We start from the raw sequence: 24,499 nt of genomic DNA, 5'->3' as shown, positions 1-24,499 counted from the left end.
TTATATATACGAAAGTTTTTTTTTTTTAATAATTGGGTATATTTACAATAGATTAATTAACAAACGTGAGTTACATGGATAATGTTAGAGTTAGGTATCTGACCGGCAATACCTTTGTTAATGTTATGCACATTCACACACAGAATATCGATGTAGGTACAGTTTGTACTTACATATACCTACACCACATATCGACTTAGTACGTAACAGGAATGTAAAATCGAAACATTATTTTTTAATAAAAAATATTTTAAAAAATAAACTTTATGGTTTAAATTGAAAAATAATCACTTATATAATTGAATTATTCACAAATAACACGATTAATGTTAGGTACAATCCTTACTTGGCAGGTATTCGATACAGACGGCATCAACATCGTGTATATATATAATATCAACTAAATCAACTTATAAGAAGTGAAATTATTGCCATAGTGACTCTAACCACATTTAAATTTATACCTATAAATATTACAACATTTCACAGAAAAAAATAATAATAATATCAATAAATATAAAACAGAACATATATCACAAACACAAATTCTAATGTACAATACATCACAGACATCTACTTTCACCTAATCATTAATGACTTGGAACAGTTTAATGAGATTTCTTTATATTATAGATACTTACAATTTACCACCCTCATGACACACACTTGACTAAATAACTCCACGCACAGAGGCACTCGGTACGGTGCCTAGACAATATTTTATAGTAGGCTAGCTGACTTAGCAAACGTTGTGTTGCCCCCTACCACCTACAAGGTCCATTTTTCTTATGTGAATGAAACTGCCCATCTTTCAAGTTGAAACAATCAATACATTTACAAAATATCAATAAACTTGATTGAGCGGTTTCGGAGATTAGTGTGAACGCATATCATGATACGGGTTTTTCATAGATTTAAAGTAACTGTATCCCGTGCCTATACCCGCATGAATAAGGATAACAATACCCTATTTTTAGGATATGCTCTACCAGTGTATCAAATTACATTTAAATCCATTCAGCCTTTTAAATGCGATCAAGTCAAACATGCAAATATCTTTACAAATTTTCACATTTATAATTTTAGCGGGATTGCTGATTTTCAGCGCCATCAGAGTAGTAATTGTAAATTAAATAGAGCAAACACTAAAATAAGTACATATTACAAAATTATGGTTGGCAGGTGTGATTTATACATATTAAAAATACATATAACATTACATCAAAATAACATTCTTGCATTAAGTGGCATGAGACTTTTAAAAGAAAAACTACGTTCCCTAGGAACATAGAGGTACTTTAATAAAGTTCCGTAATGAAGTCACCAGATAACTCGCGTCCTCTAGAATTTATCCTATTTTTCATAATGGGCAAATATTCCTACTATAATAAAAACTTTTTTTTTTCAACAGTACGATTTTTTACTGATATCCGTTTTCATGTATAATTATTTCCACGCAACTTCTACATTTAAGTAATTTATTAGTGATTAAGTAAATACATATTTGTAGTCTTTTTATCTTGGTTTTTGTATTACAATGCAGGTAAATCTATTGTCACAGGCAGCTGATATAAATTGACAATTGTATAAATTAATGGCAATGTTGTTTCAATTAGCTATTTGAAAATAAGATTACCTAAATTTGATTTTTCAAATTTAGTATCTAATCAAATCCTTAGCATGAAAAAGTGAAATATTGACAAACTACAAATTTAATATTTGACTACTACAAGGTTTTTAAAGTCACAATAATTATAAATTTTATCTTGAAATAAGTACTGAATTTTATAGTGTTTGTAATATTCTAAGGCCATTGATTTTGTATGGTTCCCGACAGACCGAGTGCCTGCAATCCATTTTTCTAAACTATGCTATAGACTTAAAATGTAGGTATTATTTTATTCGACATTACTGTACAAAACGCTTAATCATTCGCAAAATTTGACCTATTTGTTATTTAATAAGTTCTTCATTGCCTCGAATTAAATTATCCTGCGCTTTTAGCCCACCTCGAGTCTTCACACTAAAATACGTACACTTCATTGAAGGTTTTACCAGAGTAAATATAGCTGATCATTTTGTTTTATTGCATCCTCCCGCCTGCCTGCCAGATTTTTACTAATATCATCTAACTATATGGCAATACGTTCATTTCACTACATTTTTAAGAAATTCTTAACTTACCAACTAACCGCTGTACTATTGGACTAATATACCACTGACAGCAATGTAAGAAAGTAACATTACCAGACAATTACCTACAAACACAAAAGTGCACCATTAACTAATTTAACGTGGTATGCCCATACCACGGTGTAAATGTTGCACTTTATCTAAGCCATGTCAACTCAACCACAAACGGCGAGAGGTATCGAGTTATATTCTCAGCCAATTTGGCTAAAAATTTTAGATATCGAATTATGCTATATAACTTTGTCTATGGATGACTGTCGTCTGAAATCTATTAAGTACAATTATTTTCTTTTTAATTCAAATGGTTTTTTTTTCCAATTAATCACTTTCTATCTAATAATAACGAAGACGTCTGATTTACGTCGTGATCGCAGAACTATTTTGCCTTTTATTGGTACTTGTACTCGCCTCCCTATTAGGTATATAACATTTTTTTTTTTATAAAGTTTTGGTCAATCGTCAATTAGGTCATAGATGAGTGTGTAATTGAATTTTTTGAGCAAGTAATATCTTTACAAATACACAGCAGAATCATATGATATCTAATCCTTGGGAAGTACAACTACAATCATTACCGTTTACTTAATCGAAGCTCTATTTGCATACATCAATAGTGACTATCTATGCCGTGCCCATGAATACCTACTTTTTATCCCACATCTGTAGGTTGCCATGTCGTCCCGGCATAGAATGGGCCACCCCTTCCTTTCCTGTGGGTGTCGTAAGAGGTTACTAAGGGAACTTAAAGGTCGACGGATAGGCAGCAGCGCCCCTCTCAACATCACCAAAGCTGCAGTTGTCAACCCATCTGCCAAGCGTGGCAACAACTATCAAAACCTTAACTAACCCAAACAACTATCAAACTCCCCCACCCTCTTATCATTTATGATCAGCAGTGGACAGATATAGGCTGATATAATAATGATGATAAGTAAGTACAATACGTTCCAAGATCTTAACAACTCAACGAAGACTGTTGAGTATAAAGGTGGATTTATACGGCATTATTATGCAGTTAAAAAAATTAACAAATGGAGGGAAACCGAGCATATTTAACAACTAAATAAAGACACACATGATTCTTACATAATAAGAAAGTAATGTCTATAATAATGAAGAGGGAGGCTTTACCACTCTACGATGACTAGACAAAACTAAACATTAAAAAAACAATTCTATTAACTTTTTATTATCCACCTTGATACCGTTAATGAAAATAACATGAAATTCACTTAGAATCACAGAGAGCAATGTTAAAAATTGCTCATGCTTACTCACGAATAATACAATACCATACTCACATTACTGGCACCAACAACATTAATGAATAACACCCCCAAAAATGTGTGAAAAAATATATTTATTTTTATTTGATCTGTAAGTTGCTTGTAACGTATTGTGATAGACATGTTCGAGTAAGCTTTTAACATGCTCTGTCTTACTTTGTATTTCATATAACAAATTTACCTAATTTTATATTGTATCTAGGTAAATATGTAAAATAATTAATAACATGTTATATGAGCATCTTACATGTTGACTGATTCCTCTGTAATGTAATAAAATCGCTCGTTTGTTCACACAGGAATGCACTTAGTGAATACTCGACGTAATTGGCGACCGTAAAATTGAATTAGAATTACAAATAAAATTTAATAAGTATCTAATTAAATTGTGTAAACCTATACCTTATGTAATTATATAAAATTAACTTGTATTAAATGAAAATCACGAATTTGTAATGTGAATGAGATTCATTACAAAAATATTCACTCGTTACCATAATATCATGACTCAAGGACTTTATTAAAATTTCACCCATTTATATGACCTAGGCATCTACTGACAAAGCACTTTTTTTTTGTCACATTACTCCTATGAAATAAAACTTAATTATTAATAATATCAAACACTAATATCCTTAGAACAGAAAAAAAAACTTATAAAATATGTAGCCCAATTAAAAAATAAAACGTGTATAGGGCTCTTTTTTTGTTGACTGAAGCATGGGAATGTACACCACGCGCATCACGTACGTTAACATTTTCCTAAATAGAGGACGACTGACCAAGACTTTGAGTATTGAAGAGCCGACATCACACCCGGCTGGGGCGATCGGTAAGTGCTAACCTCAGCACAGCCACCTCTGTATGTCAGGCGGCGGTGAGGGCGTGAGGGGGCGCGGGAGCGGGGTGAGGAGGCGCCGGCGGGGGACTCTCCACCGTGCCGCATGCCTTTAACTCCGTGAACACTTCAGTGAAGAAACCTGGCTCGGAGTTGATCCTGAGCATATTGAAGGATAATCGGTCGACGATCAGCAGACATCGGTCCCAGAATTTGTCTTTAGAGTCCTCGACTAAGAAAGGTTTTAGAGGATATGAGATCTCGTTGCCCATGTATGAGTAGGAGAGGTAGAGGCAGGTCAGAACAACAGCCTGGAGGTCTTGAGGGCGCGCGATGCGCTCGCCGTCCACCAGCTCCCGGACCAGCATGTAGACGAACACCACGTTCGCTGGGTTTATGAAGGCCACGTCCTGGAGTGAGACAATAATTGAAATTAATTTATTTAATTTTACAAATTATATAAGTATTTTTATATTCATATATAAAGTAGTAACCCTCGCCTATAGATATAAATATAAAAGATGTTACAGAATACACTGTGACGTCCCGTATATTATTTTTTCTAAAGACTATAAAATTATTTCTTCTTCTTTCTTTGATGTTTACATCCATCTATAGCTAACGGTTACTACTATACCGTCTAAACCTAATAAGACTTACTAGCTATTCTAAATTGTATGAAAGAAATGCATTAACAGTTGAACTGAATAACTGCCAAAAGCTCAGGCTGTGGAATGAGCCAAGGTTTTCTCTAGAGACTGCAGTAATTGGTTCTTCGAAAAGGGTGTATTAAGTTTTTTTCAGGGTTGGCAAAGCGCTCAAAACATCGCTAGTGTTGCAGGTATCCATAGGCTATATTGACTGTTTAACATCAAACGTGGCGTATGTTTGTTTGCCACCTTTGTGGTATAAAAAAATTGGATCTAAAATTCGAATTATGCAACTAACTACTTTTTTCCTATGACTTTGTCTATGTAACCGGGATATATCGATTGGCCGTGATAAAAAGTACTTGCTACCCCGGCCAATCGATATATGTAATATATCAAATTTTATGACGATTGGTTTAGCCAAAATTAAAAATAAAACCAACTCACTTTTACATCCGTCATAAGTCATTATTTATATATCTGGATTTTATTGATATAGACATACTAGTATATTTATAGCATTCTTAAATGGAAATTTGACATCTTCTATATCTACCTATCTAGTTTCATTCAATACCCATAGTATTTGGTATACAGTCACAGTCAATCCATTAAAATGCGTACAGCGGTGATAGCGCACAGACAGACAGACACCCTCGCTTAGGGGAATGAACTTTAATAGGCGATGGTGCAATGCGGTGGGGTTGAATCTTATACCTATGTCGCATTGACTTGACCCTTCGCATTTGCAGTTTAAATCTACTTCAAATAATCTAAGATTTAAAAAAAAAAAAACTGTGTTCAGTGTTAACAAAAATAGTCACAGATAACATACGTATAATACTTTCACAGGAGTAAATTGTAAAAAGAATCAACAAAACTGAATCGCAATTGGTGAAGTAAGGTATAGGTATGCAATATCTTCGCCATTTGACAATAATATTTTCAATGATTGCTTTGTTTATCGAAAAGTTCTCATTCTGGTCATTATATCACATGTAAGTAAGTTTAGTTGTATAGGTATAGTTTTTTTTATGGGTGAAAATGCTATGGTAACCCCGCCTGCGCTAACGGGTTACGCTGGCGGAGCACCAGTGAAGGGTGATGGATGAGAATGAAAACAGGTCAGTTAGCCCATCATGATAAATTCATCAGAAATTAACCATGATAGTATCCAGGGAGAACCGCGAGGAGGTCGACCTGGTTGGGCATATTGCTAGCAATGGGATTCTCAGTCTCCATTACTAACAATCCCTTTCCCCCCAATATAGGTATAGTTGTAGCACTTCAGCTGCTAAGGACGTGCTTTCTAACTGTATCGGGTTGACTGGAAGAGATCTCTGTCAGAGATAAGTCCACCCTTGCTCACAACATTTATAAATGTAATATACATGTAATTTACAAGTGCAATAAAGAATATATTATAGGTTTCGAGTAACTTCAAAAAGAAGGAGATTCCGTTTAATTTGTGCATCTTTCACTTTTTACGCTGTATCTTTCCCAAATCTGAATAGATAATTCTTTTTTTCTGGCATTCGTTAAAATTAATTATTCCTGTCATCGTTCCATATAAATTTTATGACGATTAAAGCAATTAAAGTGTCTTTTTTTTATAGAAAAAAATGATTATAATTTGTTACATTTCATTCTTTATTCTTTAACATTTATGAAAGAAATAATTAATTTTAAATGTAATCTATAAAGGCGATCTTATCTTTAATAAGAGACTTCTTTCAGTAAACCTTTTCATGTGAATTAAATTTATATTCGAAAATAAAAGTAGGCAGTCATACGATTTGTGTACATTGCATACATACGTTATATAAATTGTACAGTCTTTAAACTAGAGGGCACCTCCCTCACACGAGTAGTAACAGTATATGGTATTAATATACATGATTACATACTATTTATATTATGTTACTACACACTAACGTCTATAAATATTACTACAAAAGATTTTATTGATTGATACCTACCTGAGCTATCGCAATATAGGATATTCATATCATCTGTGAGGGGATTGTTTTATGGAGACACGCAGTTCCGTTATTAACAATATAGTTAGATCGACATCCACGCGATCCCCCTTAAAAGCGTTTTGGTTAATTCCTATTGAATTCATCACAATCGGCCAACTGATCTTATTATTGTATATATTCTCTCACTTATTCTCAGATATCATCCCTCACAGCTACCCCGCCAGCATGTACCGATAGTGGTAAAGGGAGGCATGATTACTATATATATATATATATATCTTTTTTTATGGGTGATAATGGAATGGTAACCCTATCCGCGCTATCGGTATACACCGGCGGGGCACCAGTGAAGGATGATAGGTGAGGATGAAGCAGATCATTTAGCCCATCGTGACGAATTCAATAAGAATTGTTCACGATGGTATCCAGGGGGAACCACGTGGAGGTCGACCTTATAGGGCATATTGCCAACAATGGGGCTGTCAAACTCCATTGCTAACAATCCCTTTCCCCCTGATTACTATATTCATCTCGTAAAAAAAAAAACTGTTTGATGTAATTTGTCTGTGATTGAAGCACCCTCCAGCGGTATCTCCTATTTATTGATCGTCTTAAAAATAACTTGTGTATCTTTTCCTCATAGCTCTATTATTTATAATGTTACCTATTTGTACCTACAGTTGTGTAATTATTTACTTACCGCAATCATCATCAGAATGATATAATGTATACAAATGGAATCGAAATCGTTAGGAACCCTTAGGAGGAAGTGGAACTGAATATTTTCATTATAATAATAATAAATAATTTTTATTGAAGTAAACTTAATAATAAGCATTTTTTAAAAGTATTTTTTTTATGAAACCACCATGCAGTTTTGAAATGAAATTACTGACTGAGAAGAATAGACAAGAAACACAGCTGTTCCTTTTTTTTTCAAATATAAGTTAGTTTACAAAAAAAAATATGAATAGATAAAATGACTATCACAAACTTTGTATTTGTAAAAAGAAAAAAAATATAGCTACCAAGTTACAATCAATCACAGTATTCTTGAACAGACCAGACCCTTCTAGAGGCATAGATAATAGAAACGTAGGTGCAAAAATGATAAAAAAAATTTAATGCTTCCAATAATAATATTAAGTATCACACATTCGCACCAATTGCTTACCCTGTATTATGGGAAACCAAGCAACAAAGATCTGGAATATAACCCAGAATATCAAACACGGGTCCATTTAGAAAAGTTCTTCAGTACTGATACGTTTATATATAGAAAACAAAAAATACTATCGAAAATTAAATTTTTTGACTAATTAATTTAATTAAGAGAAGAATTTAATTAAGATCACTTACCATCAGGTGAGCCGCATGCTCGTTTGCCCCCTGTGTTGTAAAAAAAAAAAAAGAAAAGTTCTGGATTGACAACCCCGCACGGAAAAATGAAATGTAGGACAAATACAAGTAAATGAAGTGACGAACTCAAACGTATTACAGAGTGTCAGTGAATGCAGGTAGCTGAGGACCGTTCCTTATGGTAATCTATCAGGGAGGCCTATCTTCAGCAGTGGACTGATAACGGCTGATATGATGATAAATTCCTTATTTTATGACTGTTTTAAATAGCAATAATTTAGTTATTTACACGGTACTTTATCACTCAAACCAAAAACACAAATTCTTTATTCTAATTATCATGGGTATTACACTATTACAAGAGTATTTTACGAACTGTATTTTTTTTATACAACTTAGAATGGCAAACAAGCTGACGGCCCACCTAATGAAGTAGTAACTGTCGCCTATAGACATGAGCAGTACTATTAAACATAACAGAGTATACTGTTTCGCCCATGATACACCCCCGTGCGTTGTCATTCCTGAGGACTCAGGTGTTATTCCTCTGTACCCTGTAAATTCACGCCATATCCCACCCTTCAAACCGAAACACAGCCATGCAAACACAACTGCTTTACGGTTGAAACACAAATGGGACAGAGGTATCCAAGCAAACGACTTTTGTACAAAGTCTCCCTCTGGTAAAGTAAGTATGTGGTTAATTAAAAAATATCACAGTTGACTGGTCAATAAAAGCTTGTAATTACGTTGTTAAAATTAGAGTTATATATATACCTTTTCTATAGAAAAGGTCACGTCTTCACACCTACATGCGCTAGGAAATAATATACAAAGTTTCATAACAACTGCCCAGGTAGCAATTATTCGTCAGATTGACGTCGATTTTCAGACACCAAGCGTAATATTATTTAAAATTGACGTCATTTTGTCTGACCACTTTCCATCAGGTGGGCCGTTAGCTTGTTGCCATTCTAAGTTGAATAAAGAAAAATTTGTCTGACAAAACTGACGTCTTTGAGTCGCAGACGTCATCTTGCTACATGAGTGATTACCTGTATGACAGAATCTCTAATAAATTATATTCCATCACTACTATCATCATCAACTGTTAATTGTTCACTCTCACCTTTTTTTTTAATGGTTGATAATCAAATATTGACTCCAGCAGTAACAGGATACCTGTGAGTGATGATGTAAAAATGAAAGGTCAGCTTGTCTATCACGACGAATATAACAATTGTTAATCACGTTGGTTTCTAGAGGTACCGCATGAATGTCGACCTGATAGGGTATAGCTAGCAAAGGGGCAGTTAGACCATATTACTAACAATCCCTTTCCCCCAATTTGCTCTCACTATACTGTTAAACATAGGGCTTCTCTATAGACTGCCGTATGGTCTTCCACAGACTTTCATTCGAGATCCATTTAGTGGAGACCATCATATAGTGCGCTTACCAATTTTCATATACAAGAAAAACTGTAGTTACTTAATGTAAAAAAAAAAAATTAAAAATGCATTATAAAATTAAATTATCATTTACACTTAAGAAGCAAGTAAATTAATAATTAAATTTTTTAATTAAAAATACTTTTTTTTTCAACCGACTTCAAAAAAGTGGAGGTTTTCAATTCGGTTGTATTTTTGTCAAGATTGCTACCTTATAACTGTTAGTCAGTTCTTAATTGATTTAGATAATTCTTTTTTATCTGGAATGATAGATCTAGATATATGTCACATAGAAATTTTATCAAAATCTGTTCAGTAATTTAGTTTTAAAATCAAAATAACTGGCCACAATTGTAGTATTTTTTTTTCGTTTAACATAATTTTAATTATCTGTGGAACACAATGTTCAATTGTGTGTGGCAGGCGGTGTCACTAACTTAAATTGACCTCAACATATCGATCAGATTTGACTTTATGAACTTTAAACTCGTGTAGTAATTGAATTCTCGATTTCTTGAAACTGAATCGCTATTTATAAATTCCGGGCTCTGTAATTTCTCAGAATTATCGGAATTATTAGATTTAATTAATATTTTCTTATCTTACTTATATAATAAAATTATAAATAGACGACGTTTATACTTATATTACAGGCATGTGGTGGGCCGTATGCATGTTTGTTATTTTTAGTAGCATAAAATAAATATGTATACCATTGACATTTTACAGCAAATTATTATAAGAATTGCTAAAAACAATAAAGACATGAAATATCCACTGCATTAACTGCTATGTTTGAGACCAGACAGTCTGGACGTGTCAACGACTTTCGAGTAACAACATTTTTGAACCTTAAAACTGCAAAGTGCAAGAATCTCAGCAGTTCAATAAATGCTTGATTAAGCAATAAGATGAACAAAATAATGGTTAAGACCAGTCCTCTATGTATCTATATGAAAGGAAAAAAATTTACTCCTTTTTGTATTTTGCTTTTTTTTATATGTATTCTTTTATCTCTTTTTACTGTGTATGTCTATATATGTCATACAAGTAATGCAAATAAATTATACATCTATCTATAATATGGTAACTCACAAGATTAATCAAGAATGCATGACGCCACCACAACCATACCACATAGGTATGTAACTTAATAGTAATATATTATGTATAATATAAATATATAATAAAAAGTACATTATATATATATATATATATATATATATATATATATATTTATATATATATATATATATATACATTTATTATGTATATATTTATAAAAGGGTTGGGGTCTCAGCTTCCTTTTTCTAAATGCTTTTTAAGACGAATTGTTTGAGGACACCAGCAAATTAGCCGAGAACAAAGTACAATATTATATCATCTAAATATGTTCTAAAAAAACCAACATAAATTATGCCAAAACTAGTTAAATAAAAAAAGAATTTTCCAAATCGGTTTACGACTAAAGATACTATAAGGTAACAAACATAAAAAAATACAAATGAATTGAGAACAGAACCACTTACTTTTGATGTTGGTTAAAAAAGACAAAAACAAATTGTTTCGTGCATGACGATGAAGTCAATTTTGAAGCACCAATATTGCTAAATAATTAAAATAATAATTTCAATTTGATATTACAGTAAAACGATTAATCTAACTATCAGTAAAATGGAGGCAAAACTGCTTTACATTACATTAATTCTCTATAGTCCATGCTATAATAATTATGCTTAACAATCCAATTATATTATATAATAGTTTAGGGAATGGTGCCTCAGAATTGACCTCAATAACGGACAGCCTTCACCCAGATGATTCTAAATAAAATAAATAGGAACAAGATCCATGTACCCATATATCGAACTAACTGTACCCGTTGGATCGCCCGCAGGAATCAATACAAAAATAATTCTCTATGTACTAAGTTAAGATATAACCTAGACGTGTACCAAATCTTTTCAAAGAGATTTCACGCCGGCTGGTAGAAACCTCTGGCGACCAGAAGGCTGGTCTATACTTTGGTCAACGCATTTCCATAGCTATTCAGCGTGGAAATGCAGCAAGTCTCCTAGGTTCCCTACCAGCTGGCAGTGATCTTAAGGAATTTTTTTATCTTTAACTATTTAAATTTTATTCCATTATAATCAAACCTAATTAGTTATTTTATGTGTAATTAAATTAATATTGACGAAGAAAATAAATTTTAAATTAAATTTTAATATTTATTAATTAATGTTATTTAAATACGTTCAGTAGTTTTTGCGTAAAAGAGTAACAAACATTCATCCACTTATCTTTATAAACTTTCACATACACACTCACACATACACTCACACACACACACACACACACACCAACACACACACACACACACACACACACACACACACACACACACACACACACACACACAAACGCGCTCGCGCGTACGCACGCACGCTCGCACGCGCATGCACACGCACACGCACACGCACGCATACACACACACATATAATTCTATAATATTCTATTAATAGATAATATAATATTAGTAGAATATTTATATGTGTATTTATACGCACAGACAAGCATTTAAGCATTTTTACATAATGAGAAACGGCTAAGAAAAGATTCCGTAAAATTCTCAAAAAACATCTAATTTTATGATGGCTAATTTTATTATGCTGCAATATTTTTCAACAAACTAACGTAGGTGTTGGAAGCTAGCTTTATATTCCCTCCAAAGAACAAAATAAGCGATACCTAATCATTTTTAAATTATTCAGACATCAATTGAAATATTCAATTTAAATATTATCATCAGTTTCAACTTAAAACTGCGTAGGTATTATGCCAAACAAAGATTTTACTTAGGTAGGTAAGTGCCTTCTATCTATCTTGCCTTTTATTTCAATTTACAGTTCATTAAATTCCATTTCTTGACGGCATTTGCATTAATCTTATTTCATGACAACAAAACGTAACAATAAAAGGTTTATAACTAGAAGGAAATAGCTTGTCGTTGTTTGAGTAATAGCTTAAGTATGCCTGACAGTTTGTTATGAAAGTGCGTATTAATTTGATTTTACCGTAAACAAAAACATGTTTTGATATGAATATACTATTTCAGAGCACGAGATGTTATAAAAGTAATTAGACAATAAAAGATTGCAAAGTAAAATCCTACGGCTTATATTTTACGTTATTTTACGAAAGCTAAGACTTTTTTCTATGAGAGTTTGTGTGGATAAGAATTCATCTGGACATTGATGACCACCCATTGCAAGATCGGCCATACCAGTCAGGTATCTTTTTTCTTTTATACAACTTAGAATGGCAAACAAGCTGACGGCCCACCTGATGGAAAGTGGTAACCGTCGCCTATAGACATGAGCAGTACCATGGACATAACAGAGTATACTGTTTCGCCCATGATACCCCCCATGCGTTGCCATTCCTGAGGACTCAGGTGTTATTCCTCTGTACCCAGTAGCAACAGTCGATAAGATAAAACCATTTTAGCTTTAATATGAGACCTGAGATGTCAGTCTATATTACGTTAGGACAAACTATTTGACATTCTGTAGACTTACATCTGGCGTTGAAGTTGTAAATAAATAAATACATAGATTTTTAATAACAGGATAAAGGGAATAAACAGTTCAACAACAAGTAAAATGAAGCAAACTGAACGGACTAACAAATCTCTGATGATTGATTAATTGACCGAACAGGTTTCAATCAAATAATGAAATAACTTATTTAATTAATGTAATGCAGATTGCAATCTGTCCGTTCATTCGGAAGCTATAGCCATAGATATATAGCATAGTGAATGCTTACACCCCTATTTTTGCGTCGAGGGTCAATGAACTGGAAACGTACTGTTTTGCGTGAATTTTCCCGCGTGATTGTGAATAAAGCGGGTATATCTATAATACTGTCCAAGATACATGATACTGTATAAGATGTAGGATGTCATTTTAGTATTTCTTTTTTTTTATTTTCATCCGTTATTATTTTATTTTTGTACTATATTTTTTTTATGTCTTTACTACTTTATGTAGTATCATTGCAAATCGGATAACTATCCGATTTACAATGATACCACATAAAGTACTTGGTATAATTATTTTGAATAAAAATTATTGCGATAATAGGTAAGAAAAACGTCTATTATTTGAAATCTAAAAGTTAGTTCATTTCGCTTCAAGTCTATGTTAATGATTCCTCTGTGTAACTACCAATTTTAGTATTAATCATACTAGAAAATATCTAAATATCTTAACAAACTTTCATTGTAAGTGTTTTGTATATACATATATTATATAAAACACAAAACACACACACGCACACACACACACACACGCACACACACACACACACACACACACACACACACATATATATATATCATACAATCCGTATCTACTGTTCTCAGATTTAAATAAGCTTAACACAAATTTTCACCCAAATCTGTTTATCAAGCTATTTCCAAAAATAGGATGTCATCAATTGTCAAACAAAGAAATTTTATGGATAATATAATACCGAGAGATAGATAATATAAAAAAGAAAATACCTATTTTGATAATTCCTTTTACCATATTGATATAATAATTTTAGTCCTTAGGAATGGCCACACTATGAAGGCTGTCATGGGCGATACAGTATACTCTGTTATGTCCACGATACTGCTGATACCAACACTGTTATAATATTGATGATTGTTCCATAATGTTCCCCGTGATGGTTCCATATTTATTTTGTCACAATTATGGCTATAATTAGGTCTTTGCAGAGAAAAATTCTGTTTGTTAAGACGAAATGTTTAAGTACAATCTCTTTGCCAAAATCTGCCCAAATTTTTCTTTTTTGTATATTATATTTTTAATTAATATTATCATTGTAAAAGTGAGTGTGTTGTTTGTTTAAAAGTGTGTTTGTTACCTCATAGCGCCCTAATGGCTTAATCACTATGAAATTTGGTATACACGTATTATATGGGATGAATAGTGATATAGGTTTTTTATCCCAGTCAGTAAATATATTCCAGGCATATGGACGAAGCTGTATATAAAAGCTAGTAAGTATATATACGAAATATCGTTTGTTCCATTGCTATCAATCGTAGTCTTCGCTCAAAGAATTGTAGAAATCTGTTCAGAATTAGCGCCATATAATCGCATAATACAGCCATAAATATATTCAGACGAATTCCCTTAGTCGGAAAGTCGCTTAATAATAGGGAAAAATAACACACAAATGTTTCTTTAATCAACAAACAAGTATGATTCCATAGAGATTAGGTTAGTTCCGCTGTAATCTAATAGAATTACTCTGAAAGTTTATCGAGTTAGTCTTAACTAAGTTAAGTATATCCTAAAAGTATAAGACTAATACGTCACCAACATGCGACTTCAAGGTAGAAAGGGATTTTTAGTAATTCTTTTTATTATTTATTTGTTTCGTTGATTTTCTTACTTTTATTCTTGGCGCACACTTGTGTTTATTGGCTGTAACAAACTTGATCTGCGATTTGATACAGCAGAGGTCTTATTAAATTACGTTTTGGGGTCTTATTTAAGTTAAACCTTATTGCTATCAATATGGCCTATCAGATCAACCTACATGCGGGGGTACCCTGGCAACCGTCGTGATTAATTCTTCTTGTGAAATTCTTCACGATGGACTAATTGTCTTGCCTTTCATTCTTACCAATCAGTCCTCTTAATGCCTTGCCAACATATGCCGATAGCGTAGACACGGTTACCATGTTACTATCATTCATTAAAAAAACACGGTATTTCACGAAAATGTATACGCACGAAACGCTTTAGGTCTCCTCTTATCGTACATACCATTAAGAGTGGAGCCCTCTCTCTGCTTATATTTTTTCAATCACATACACTCTAGATAGAATAAAATTGATCCCATTAGCTCTATCTTACACCACATCATCACTTTCCAACCGCAGGACCCTTCAATAGCAAAAAAATCTTAATCGATTCAAAAATAATGATTAAAAAAATCTGTTAATTTTATTTCTGTTAAAATGTATGCATGGTCGTACCTACATAAAAAAATTACAAAGGTATGCGTCGATTTGAAAAACTATTTTTATCATCGATTAAAAATCGGTTCAGAATTTACCTATTATCATTATTCACTAGATATTTGCAATACGAATGCAGGACTGAACAACAAATATTTAAACATGAATTACATGGGTAATTATATCATAAAATTAATTAGATACGTAATTAGATAATAGCAATAATTAGTTAGTTATCTGTTACAAATACGAAATAAGACAATAGATAAAATAATAAATTCTTTTTTCTAAAACTTAATCCCTTTTAAATTGGTCTTTAGCGCGCAACAGACTAGCGACTCTGTTATTTGTTCAAATATTTACATAGTTTTATAATTTCCATACATTATTTTTAAACTACGTTGCATTCTATTATGTCATTGCAAGGAAAGCATGCATGCAGACTTAAGTTGCATGACTTTATATTTTTTCCACAATATCTTGTTAAGATCTTACTTGCATCAAGGATAAATGTCAGAGGTGTTAAACAGTTAAACTATTGATATATAGCAGTGTTTTTCAACCTTTTTCATGACACGACAACCCTAGCATAAAAACATATTTAGCGAGCCCCGACTCTTCACTTATTTTTCATATATTTTATAATATTACAAAGAAGTTGTAGACTGAATACTTCAATCCATTCAACATGTTTATGCATTTGCATAATTAGGTTTCGGTGAAATACAGAATGAAGTATAATAGTATCTATCTTTATAATTTTGTTTTTTTTTTTTTTAATAAGTTAGTTTTCGCGATCCCCATAATGACTTGGCTACGCTAAGGTGGTCGCGACCCACACTTTGAAAAACACTGATATAGAGTCATGTACTTAGTTGGTACTTCAGCGTAAAGTTTCAGTGAAATAACCTACAATCTAAATATAATATTTAAATATTCAAGTAGTCGTTAAACTTATAAATGCATACTTATCTAAACTTTACAATATTAATAAAGAGGGGAAAAAATTGTTTGTAATGAATAAACTCAAAAAAAATTTAACCGAATATTATTAGCAAATTGTTGTTAAGTTGTTTTATTTACTAGTTTTTACCCACGACTTCATCCGTATAACCAAGATTTTTTCTAGCCCTAATGAATAGTATTTACGTGTATATCATATTTCGTTACGACTGTTTGAACTCACTCTCCTACATTTACAATATTAGTAAATACGTTCCACCAAAAAACGAACTTCAATCGTGGCAAAATCGATGTTTTTAATTTAAAACAGAATCGATTTTAATAAAATTTTAATGCAACTAATCTGAAAATAAATCTTTTCTGATAACAAAAATTCGAATCGATTTATAACCGACGGAGTTAAAAAGTCAATTAAACAATCATAAAACAATATACCATAGATTTGAGAACCTCCTGCTTTTTTAAGTTGGTTGAAAGCAAAATTAAACAATATTCAATATCTATAGTATCTGAAATTTTACTGAAGGAATAAAAGAAAATCTATTTAAAATTTAAGCCCCGTTCGATTTGAAAGCAAATTCTTAACACCAGTTCCGATTTGTTGTACAAATAGTGAAATATCTACGCACCCTTTACCACACCGTGCCATACATTAGGGGGTCGCAAACCCCGTAAAGATATATCTATCTCCTTCTAAAAAAACAGCCCCAATTCATAAGATCTTTGCAACTACGTAGACACAGCGCGTATCGATTTTTCTGTGCTGACGTAAGTTTTTGGTTATATTGAATGAAGTAGAGCCGTTTACTACCTACTAACACGATGGTTCGGTGTACTATAATATCCTATTACTAATATATTAATAATCCTTTTATTTATAATAACCTTTTGCCCGCAACTTCCTACGCATGGATTTTAGAAGGTAACCACATCTAGATGGCGCATCAAATCAAGTAAAGTATACTCTAGATTTAAACTGTGAAAGCCACATTCAAATTCGTGCAGTATTTTTTGTTTGGTACCGGAAGAAACAGACAGACAGACAAAGATTCTAAAAATAATTGTTTTGGTTTCTAATGCCCTTATTAAAACTCCTTATGCTGACTACCCTTTTTAAATATTTTCCATGTACAAACAAATATTGACTAATTTTTTTTTAATATTTTATTTATTTATATAAACTTTAATGCACAGTAAAATTTAATGTAAATTTGGCATACTTAACACTGAACGGTGTTCTCTACCAGTCAACCACTGGGCAAATCGAGAAATAACTTAAATTTTCGATTGTAATCCCAATGATAGTAAACTTGGATATGAAATCAAATTGATCCTAGTGTTTCCTAGTGGGCATGTCATCGTGTAGTCCCGACACAGAATGGGCCACCCTTTCCTTTCCCATGGGCATAGTAAGAATCGTCTAAGACCTTATAATCGAGGGATAGACAGTAACGTCCCTTTTGATATGTCATCAAAACCTAACAGCGGTTGCCAACCCGCCTGCCAACTTACAACTAATGCCAAAACCTCCCCAATATGGAAAGGTCTATATTCAGCAGTAGATAGGTTATGGCTGATTTTGTATGGTATGTCGAATGTTAGGTCACATTGACAACTGAAATAACACTGAATACCCCATAAAGACTAGAGTCGTGAAACGTTTATTACATTTTCCTTTAATTCTAATGTTTATAATTATGACTATATAAGCGAAATTTAGATTTGAAATTAGACTTTAGGAAAGTTTACGTTACAGTATTAATGTGTGAAAGACAATTTGTTTGTTATTTCTTAACTTCTTAATGACTTAACCGATTACTATGAAATTTTGTGTACACGGAGGGACAGAAAAGGGCATAGGCTATTTAATCTGGTCAATGAATGGTCACGCAGACGAAGTTGCGGGTAATAACTAGTCTTAAAATGTTGTAATAGGTTATATTTTTTAATTTTTCATAAAAATGGAAAAATATCTTTTTTCTTTTTTTAGACTGAAAAAAGAAAGAAGGATAGATAGATAGATATATAGATACTCTTTATTGTTTCCTCCAAAAGATTACAGCAGTAAACTTATTATGGATACAAACTATTACAGGAAATGATCACAGTGAGAAAACAATGGGCGACTCTATCGCTAAAGGCGATCTCTTCCAGGCAACCTTTGAGTGGAGAGGAGTAATTAAAAACATTTTGATCGGAGGCACGATGAAAATTCTATCATATTTAAAGGACGGGTTATATTACAGAAGAAATACAAGTAGGTACTAAATTTTCCACTACGGTATTCAACGATAACATGCGATATCATGTTTACAGAATTTGTTAAGAAAAAATTAGCTAATTAACAAATAGTTATATAATAATAGAACCCATTCTACCAGTATTTCCTCTTGGAAATACAGTGAAATGAGTCACGAAATAATTGAAATAACAGTCGAAGCAATTCAAGGCCCGAAGGTGCCTTAGCTCGACGATTTGGTTCATGACACAAGTCAATGAACATTTCGTGACATGTTAGTATTACGAAATATATTTATTCAATTAAATACTTTAGGAATTTATAATATTTAAAGGTTATTAGACTAACTACATATAAGACATTTAACAACTATATAACATATAGATATATTTTATAAGGAAAAAATCAGTGACCTAAAACGTGAAAAAAAAACACATGCATATTTTTAAATTTGAGTTTGTTACTTATTATTATTATTTCAGCCTTCCCAAATTTTGCAGTAGTTGACACGCTTGGCAGGTGGGTTGGAAATTTGAGTTTAGGACACATTAATTAGGTTTTACTTCGTAATGACCAATTTGCTGTACCGAAAAGAAAATCGGCTGTTTAAATTATCACGAAATATATATGTAAATGCAAAAGTAAACTTTGTCGTTTGAAAAAAAAAACATTTTTACGGTTTAAAATCGATGTAATGAGACGAATTTTGAATTTCCTTCTTTTTTGCTCAAAAAGTTCTTCCTCTGAATTCTCCCATAGTGTTGTCATGAAATTTTAATTTCATTATTCAATTCATCTAGTCAATTTTTCTATCTAGTTTATTTCTTCTAACTTGTTTATTTTATTAATTTACTTAATTAATTTGTATTTAATGTTAACATTTTACCGTGTTGTCCCGGAAGGAAGAAATGTCTAAGGGAACTTAATGATCGACGGATCGGCAGCAGCATTCCTCTTAAAACATCACCAAAGCCTAACTGTGGTTGCCAACTCGCCTGCCAAATATGGCAAAACCTCCTTAATGAGAGAGGTTATACTCAGCTGTGTACAGTTAACGGCTGATACGAGGATGATGATAATATTTAAAAAGAAATGTATTAATGTTTCAAATTAATTAGTAGACAAATTCAAAGAAAAATAATCCTTAATTCAGTCTTAATTACTTGACGATTAGGCTAATTTTAACTTTATCGGAAATCTAACAATTGGATCGATTGCTCGTATAAATTTAACTACTTATAAATAGTTAATCTTGACATTCGAAAACTAGACCACATAGGTCAAGTTCATGTTAAACGAGATGACTAGAAAATATTGATTAATAATGTAGCTTATTTTGTAATTGTTATAATCAAAACGGGAAATGCCAAATTAATTTGAAATACAGTTGAAATTTAAATAAAAGACGGTCTGAAAACACAGATTCAATACTTTAAGTCTTATATAAGCTGTTTGATAACACAATAGTTTTACGTTCAAGATCGAGAAACAGAATCGCATCGATACATTAATAATATGATATTGTCCTATTGAATGACATGAACCGATGTCCCTTCTAACCAGTGTCTAGACTTATTTAATAGTGGACTTAATAACAGTTGGAAATTGACAACTACTGTCTACTACTTCGACTCAAACATATCGAGAGTTTTTAGGTGAACTTCTTTATAATGAAGGCCTCTGACGTAATATACTGGACAATGTTACATGCAAATTTTATAAACTTTGTCATTATTTATAACACCAGAGGGAGACTTTGTACAAAAGTCGATTGCTTGGGTACCTCTGGCCCATTCGTGTTTCTACCGTGAAGCAGTTGTGTTTGCATGGCTGTGTTTCGGTTTGAAGGATGGGATATGGCGTACACCTGAGTCCTCAGGAATGGTAACGCATGGGGGGTTTCATGGGCGAAACAGTATACTCTGTTATGTCCATGGTACTGCTCATGTCTATAGGCGATGGTTACCACTTTCCATCAGGTGGGCCGTCAGTCTGTTTGCCATTCTAAGTTGTATAAAAAAAATTCGAATCTGATTTTTTTGAAAAGCGAAGCAACGATGCCTATGACAACATAAACCTGACCCAAGTATAGAAAAATCTAAGACAAGCCTATGAAATTTGTCAAAGAAGTTCTCTAAGAGAAAGAAGTTTTTAAAGGAAAGTCCATAGTCATCTGATCAAATGAGTAGTGGTAGGCTAATATTCGCTTCTCTCTAAGTGTCAGTCAATTTTTAAATTACTTATTGTTCTATTCTTTAAATATATCTTTCCTTAATAAAATCGTTGTGTTTATTCTCACGAGACTTAAATCTTTATCTGACCTATATACCAGTCTGTGTTCATTTCGATTATTTGTCATTTCTGTTACTTTGTCAATAATATTAAAATTATTAAATAATTAAATAAGAATGGTTTATCAGGTTTCCACATGAATGAGGAAAACACTGTATTTACCTTTATTAATTTCATATTAAGACAGAATAAAGCATTTTTATAATGTGTACTAAACACAAAAATCAGTCACTTATAATCAACTAGTTCTCTATTATATACTTTCACAAAAATAAAGTTAAATCCGGTACTGTATCCATTGGCTCTGAGCAATATTTATCAGGTAATTATAATTTTGTGTTATTTGTCTTACTTCCAAATCACTATTCATTAATTCATTAAGTTCATTAAGTTCATTAAATTATAACTATATATTAAATTTAATTTCGTATGTTGCCTACAACCACACATTACATGGTGCACAACAAAAATAGACTATAATAGTAATATTTAATGAAAGTGCTCATAGAAACGTGGTGTGCGTACTACCTACGCACATAACAAATAAATATTAAACGAGGTCATTTCACTGGTTTTTTCATTAATCTACAAATTAGAATTGGCATTTTGAATTAAATGAGTCACCATATACGTTAATACCACTACGACTAGATATGCCCGAAATTTGCAGGAAGTCAATGGTTACAGGTGGCTCGAGGTCGTTCTTTATGGCAGTCTATGGGGGAGGCCTGTGTTCAGCAATGGAGAGTTTACGGCTAATATAATGATGATAATACCCGCAACTTCGTTCGTATGACAGAGATATATAGCCTATGCCTTTCTCCATTCTAATGCTATGTGCGTACTAAATTTCATTAGGTTTGATTAAGTGGAGCCGTTAAGGCGCCAAGATGGTAACAAAGTCCTAGGATAAAAAGTTATTGTTCGAGCGACCGCGTTAGGTAAGCGTAAGAAATAAGACCTATGCATTATTTCCTTTTATCACAAAACTGCACATACTCAGTTAGGTACTTCTTACATAATACCTTCTATTTTATTTTTAGGTAGATATTATATTAGATGCAGGCAATATGACATGAAAAGTTCATTATAATAATATGTCAGCCAAATACTGCAGTCCCGAGGGCATCGTTACAGACCCAAACAAAAGATGTGCCAGTTTCAACGTTTACCATAGAGGTCGCTACTTGGTCACAACTGTAACTGTAAATAAATGATTATTTTGCTGTTTACCTGCCATCCCTGCAAGAGCAGCGATCTGTCTACAGTCCGCAACCACATGACGGCGTCTCCCGCTTGGAAGTCGCGCAGCCGGTGACACCGTGAGTGCAGGAACATGCCCAAGCACTTGAGGAGTTCCGACGTCGACGCTTGTATAACCGTCTTTCGGGGTGCTACTACGGGCCCGACCACCGTCGTCGGCAGCTTCTCGGTGTAACACACATTGTTGTTGAGCGCATTGGTACGCGCGACTTCCGCAGGCGGCGGAGGCAGCGGTGCGGGCACAGCGGTCGGCCGCGCATACACCGCACCCTGCACGCTCAAGTTCTTGTTCCTGTCGAGCGGTGCATTGTCCGTCAGCGGCGGCCGGAACGTCGCAACGCTCTTGCTTTTGCATTCTAACTTCTTCTTGTTGTTGTTCGCCGTCGAGAACCGCTTCCACGAGAGGGCATTGATAAACAACGAGTGCTTTTTCAGATTCTTCTCGAGGGCGGTCTTCTCGGAAATGATTTTGGCGGCGTCATCGAGGGTGGCTCGGCGCTCGTCGCGCGGCACGTCGCGGTTCTCCCTGTTCTTGGCGTTGTTGAGCCGCTCGTAGGAGTAGGCGAGCGCGGCGCGGTCCGGCGGCGGCGCGGCGGCGGGCGGGCGCCGCTCGCGCGGGCTGAAGCTCAGCACGGTGCCCATGAGGCCCGCGCGCGTGTAGCCGCTAGGTGCCCGCATGCATCACGGTCGCGGGCAGCGGCGGCGGCGGCGGCGGCCCGTGTGGGCTCGATACGCGCGCGCCTGCGCCCTGTGCCAGCGTATCGACCGCGGCGCGCGCACCCAGCTGACGGCCGCCGCGCGCCGCCCTGACTCCAGCCGAGCCCCGCCCGCACCGGTAAACAAACCCCTGTCTCCTTAGCGGTTAATAATAACAGATCAGTATATTAATTTCTATTAAGGAATGCCGTGGTCAACTTCGTTTGTAGATTAGACACCGATTCTAGCCGTATTTGCGGAGGACGATTGTCGGTCAATATTATGTCAACATTCGAGGCTCGACATTGTTTGATCTGTTCAAATTGTGGGCACTTGCAGATATTATATAATAATGCGGTATTTGGTTCGCACACGGAATATTTACATACGATTCCTGCTATACCAGCGACATATATAAAAAACACGTGCCAAGCCACCCCCTATTATGTCGTAGGTACTCAGCAATTTGTCAGTCAAAGTTTTCTGCGTCGAATGTAGGTTGATTGTCGAGGGCGAACTGACCTGAATATAATTTTGAGAAAAAAAAACCACAAACATAAAAGCTTCCGTTGCCGAGAGACTGAAAGCACCTCCCCCCTTGTCATCGCTTCTCATCTCAATAAAATTTACATTTAGGTATCTTAATTTACATTCTATGAAAAAATGTTATATATTGTTTAATAGTACAGATATTTTCACACAAATAAAATTGTATCGTTTTAGTATTATGAATAAAAAAAAAATAGTACAGTCGAAAAAAATATAAGTTCATGAGTAAAAAGGTGACTGGATGCGAGACTGATTATTGACTATTACCGCGTCATACTTAATATAATACTATGCTAGTAACTGTACCTACATACAAATGCATACACTAAACATTCTGAGGTTTTATATTTGTAGTATATATATATATATATATATATATATATATATATATATATATATATATATATATATATATATATATATATATATATATATATATATATATATATAACTTAGACTAGATAAATATTCAGTGGGAAAATATATTAACAATCTAATGATTTCGTTTTTGTAATACAAGTTCAACTAGTGGGCAAAACTCAACGCGTCATCTTTGCAATAATGTAAATATTGTCTTTATATTGTCTTCGTTTATATTGTCGTTAGCACCATATATAGAATAACACCATAAACATCACAGAATACACTGTGACACCCGCGAAACCCTCGTTTAAAATTTCGAAAATACGGAACCCAGT

At 33.6% G+C, this 24,499-nt stretch overlaps 1 protein-coding gene across 1 annotated transcript; it reads right to left on the bottom strand.

Annotated features, from left to right (window-relative positions):
• Positions 1-23,295, bottom strand: LOC113516239 (cyclin-dependent kinase 5 activator 1). Its single transcript, XM_031908923.2, has 2 exons — positions 22,527-23,295; positions 1-4,727 (listed from the first exon to the last, which is right to left on the bottom strand). Exons 1-2 carry the CDS (start codon positions 23,232-23,234, stop codon positions 4,347-4,349), a joined length of 1,089 nt encoding a protein of 362 aa, XP_031764783.2. The 5' UTR covers positions 23,235-23,295; the 3' UTR covers positions 1-4,346.
• Positions 23,296-24,499: the final 1,204 nt, after the last annotated feature.

The sequence above is a fragment of the Galleria mellonella genome, unplaced genomic scaffold, assembly GCF_026898425.1.
Source record: "Galleria mellonella isolate WM207_F2 unplaced genomic scaffold, CSIRO_AGI_GalMel_v1 utg266, whole genome shotgun sequence".
NCBI classification, from domain to species: Eukaryota; Metazoa; Arthropoda; class Insecta; order Lepidoptera; family Pyralidae; genus Galleria; species Galleria mellonella.
This window is presented reverse-complemented; position numbering and strand designations above follow the sequence as displayed.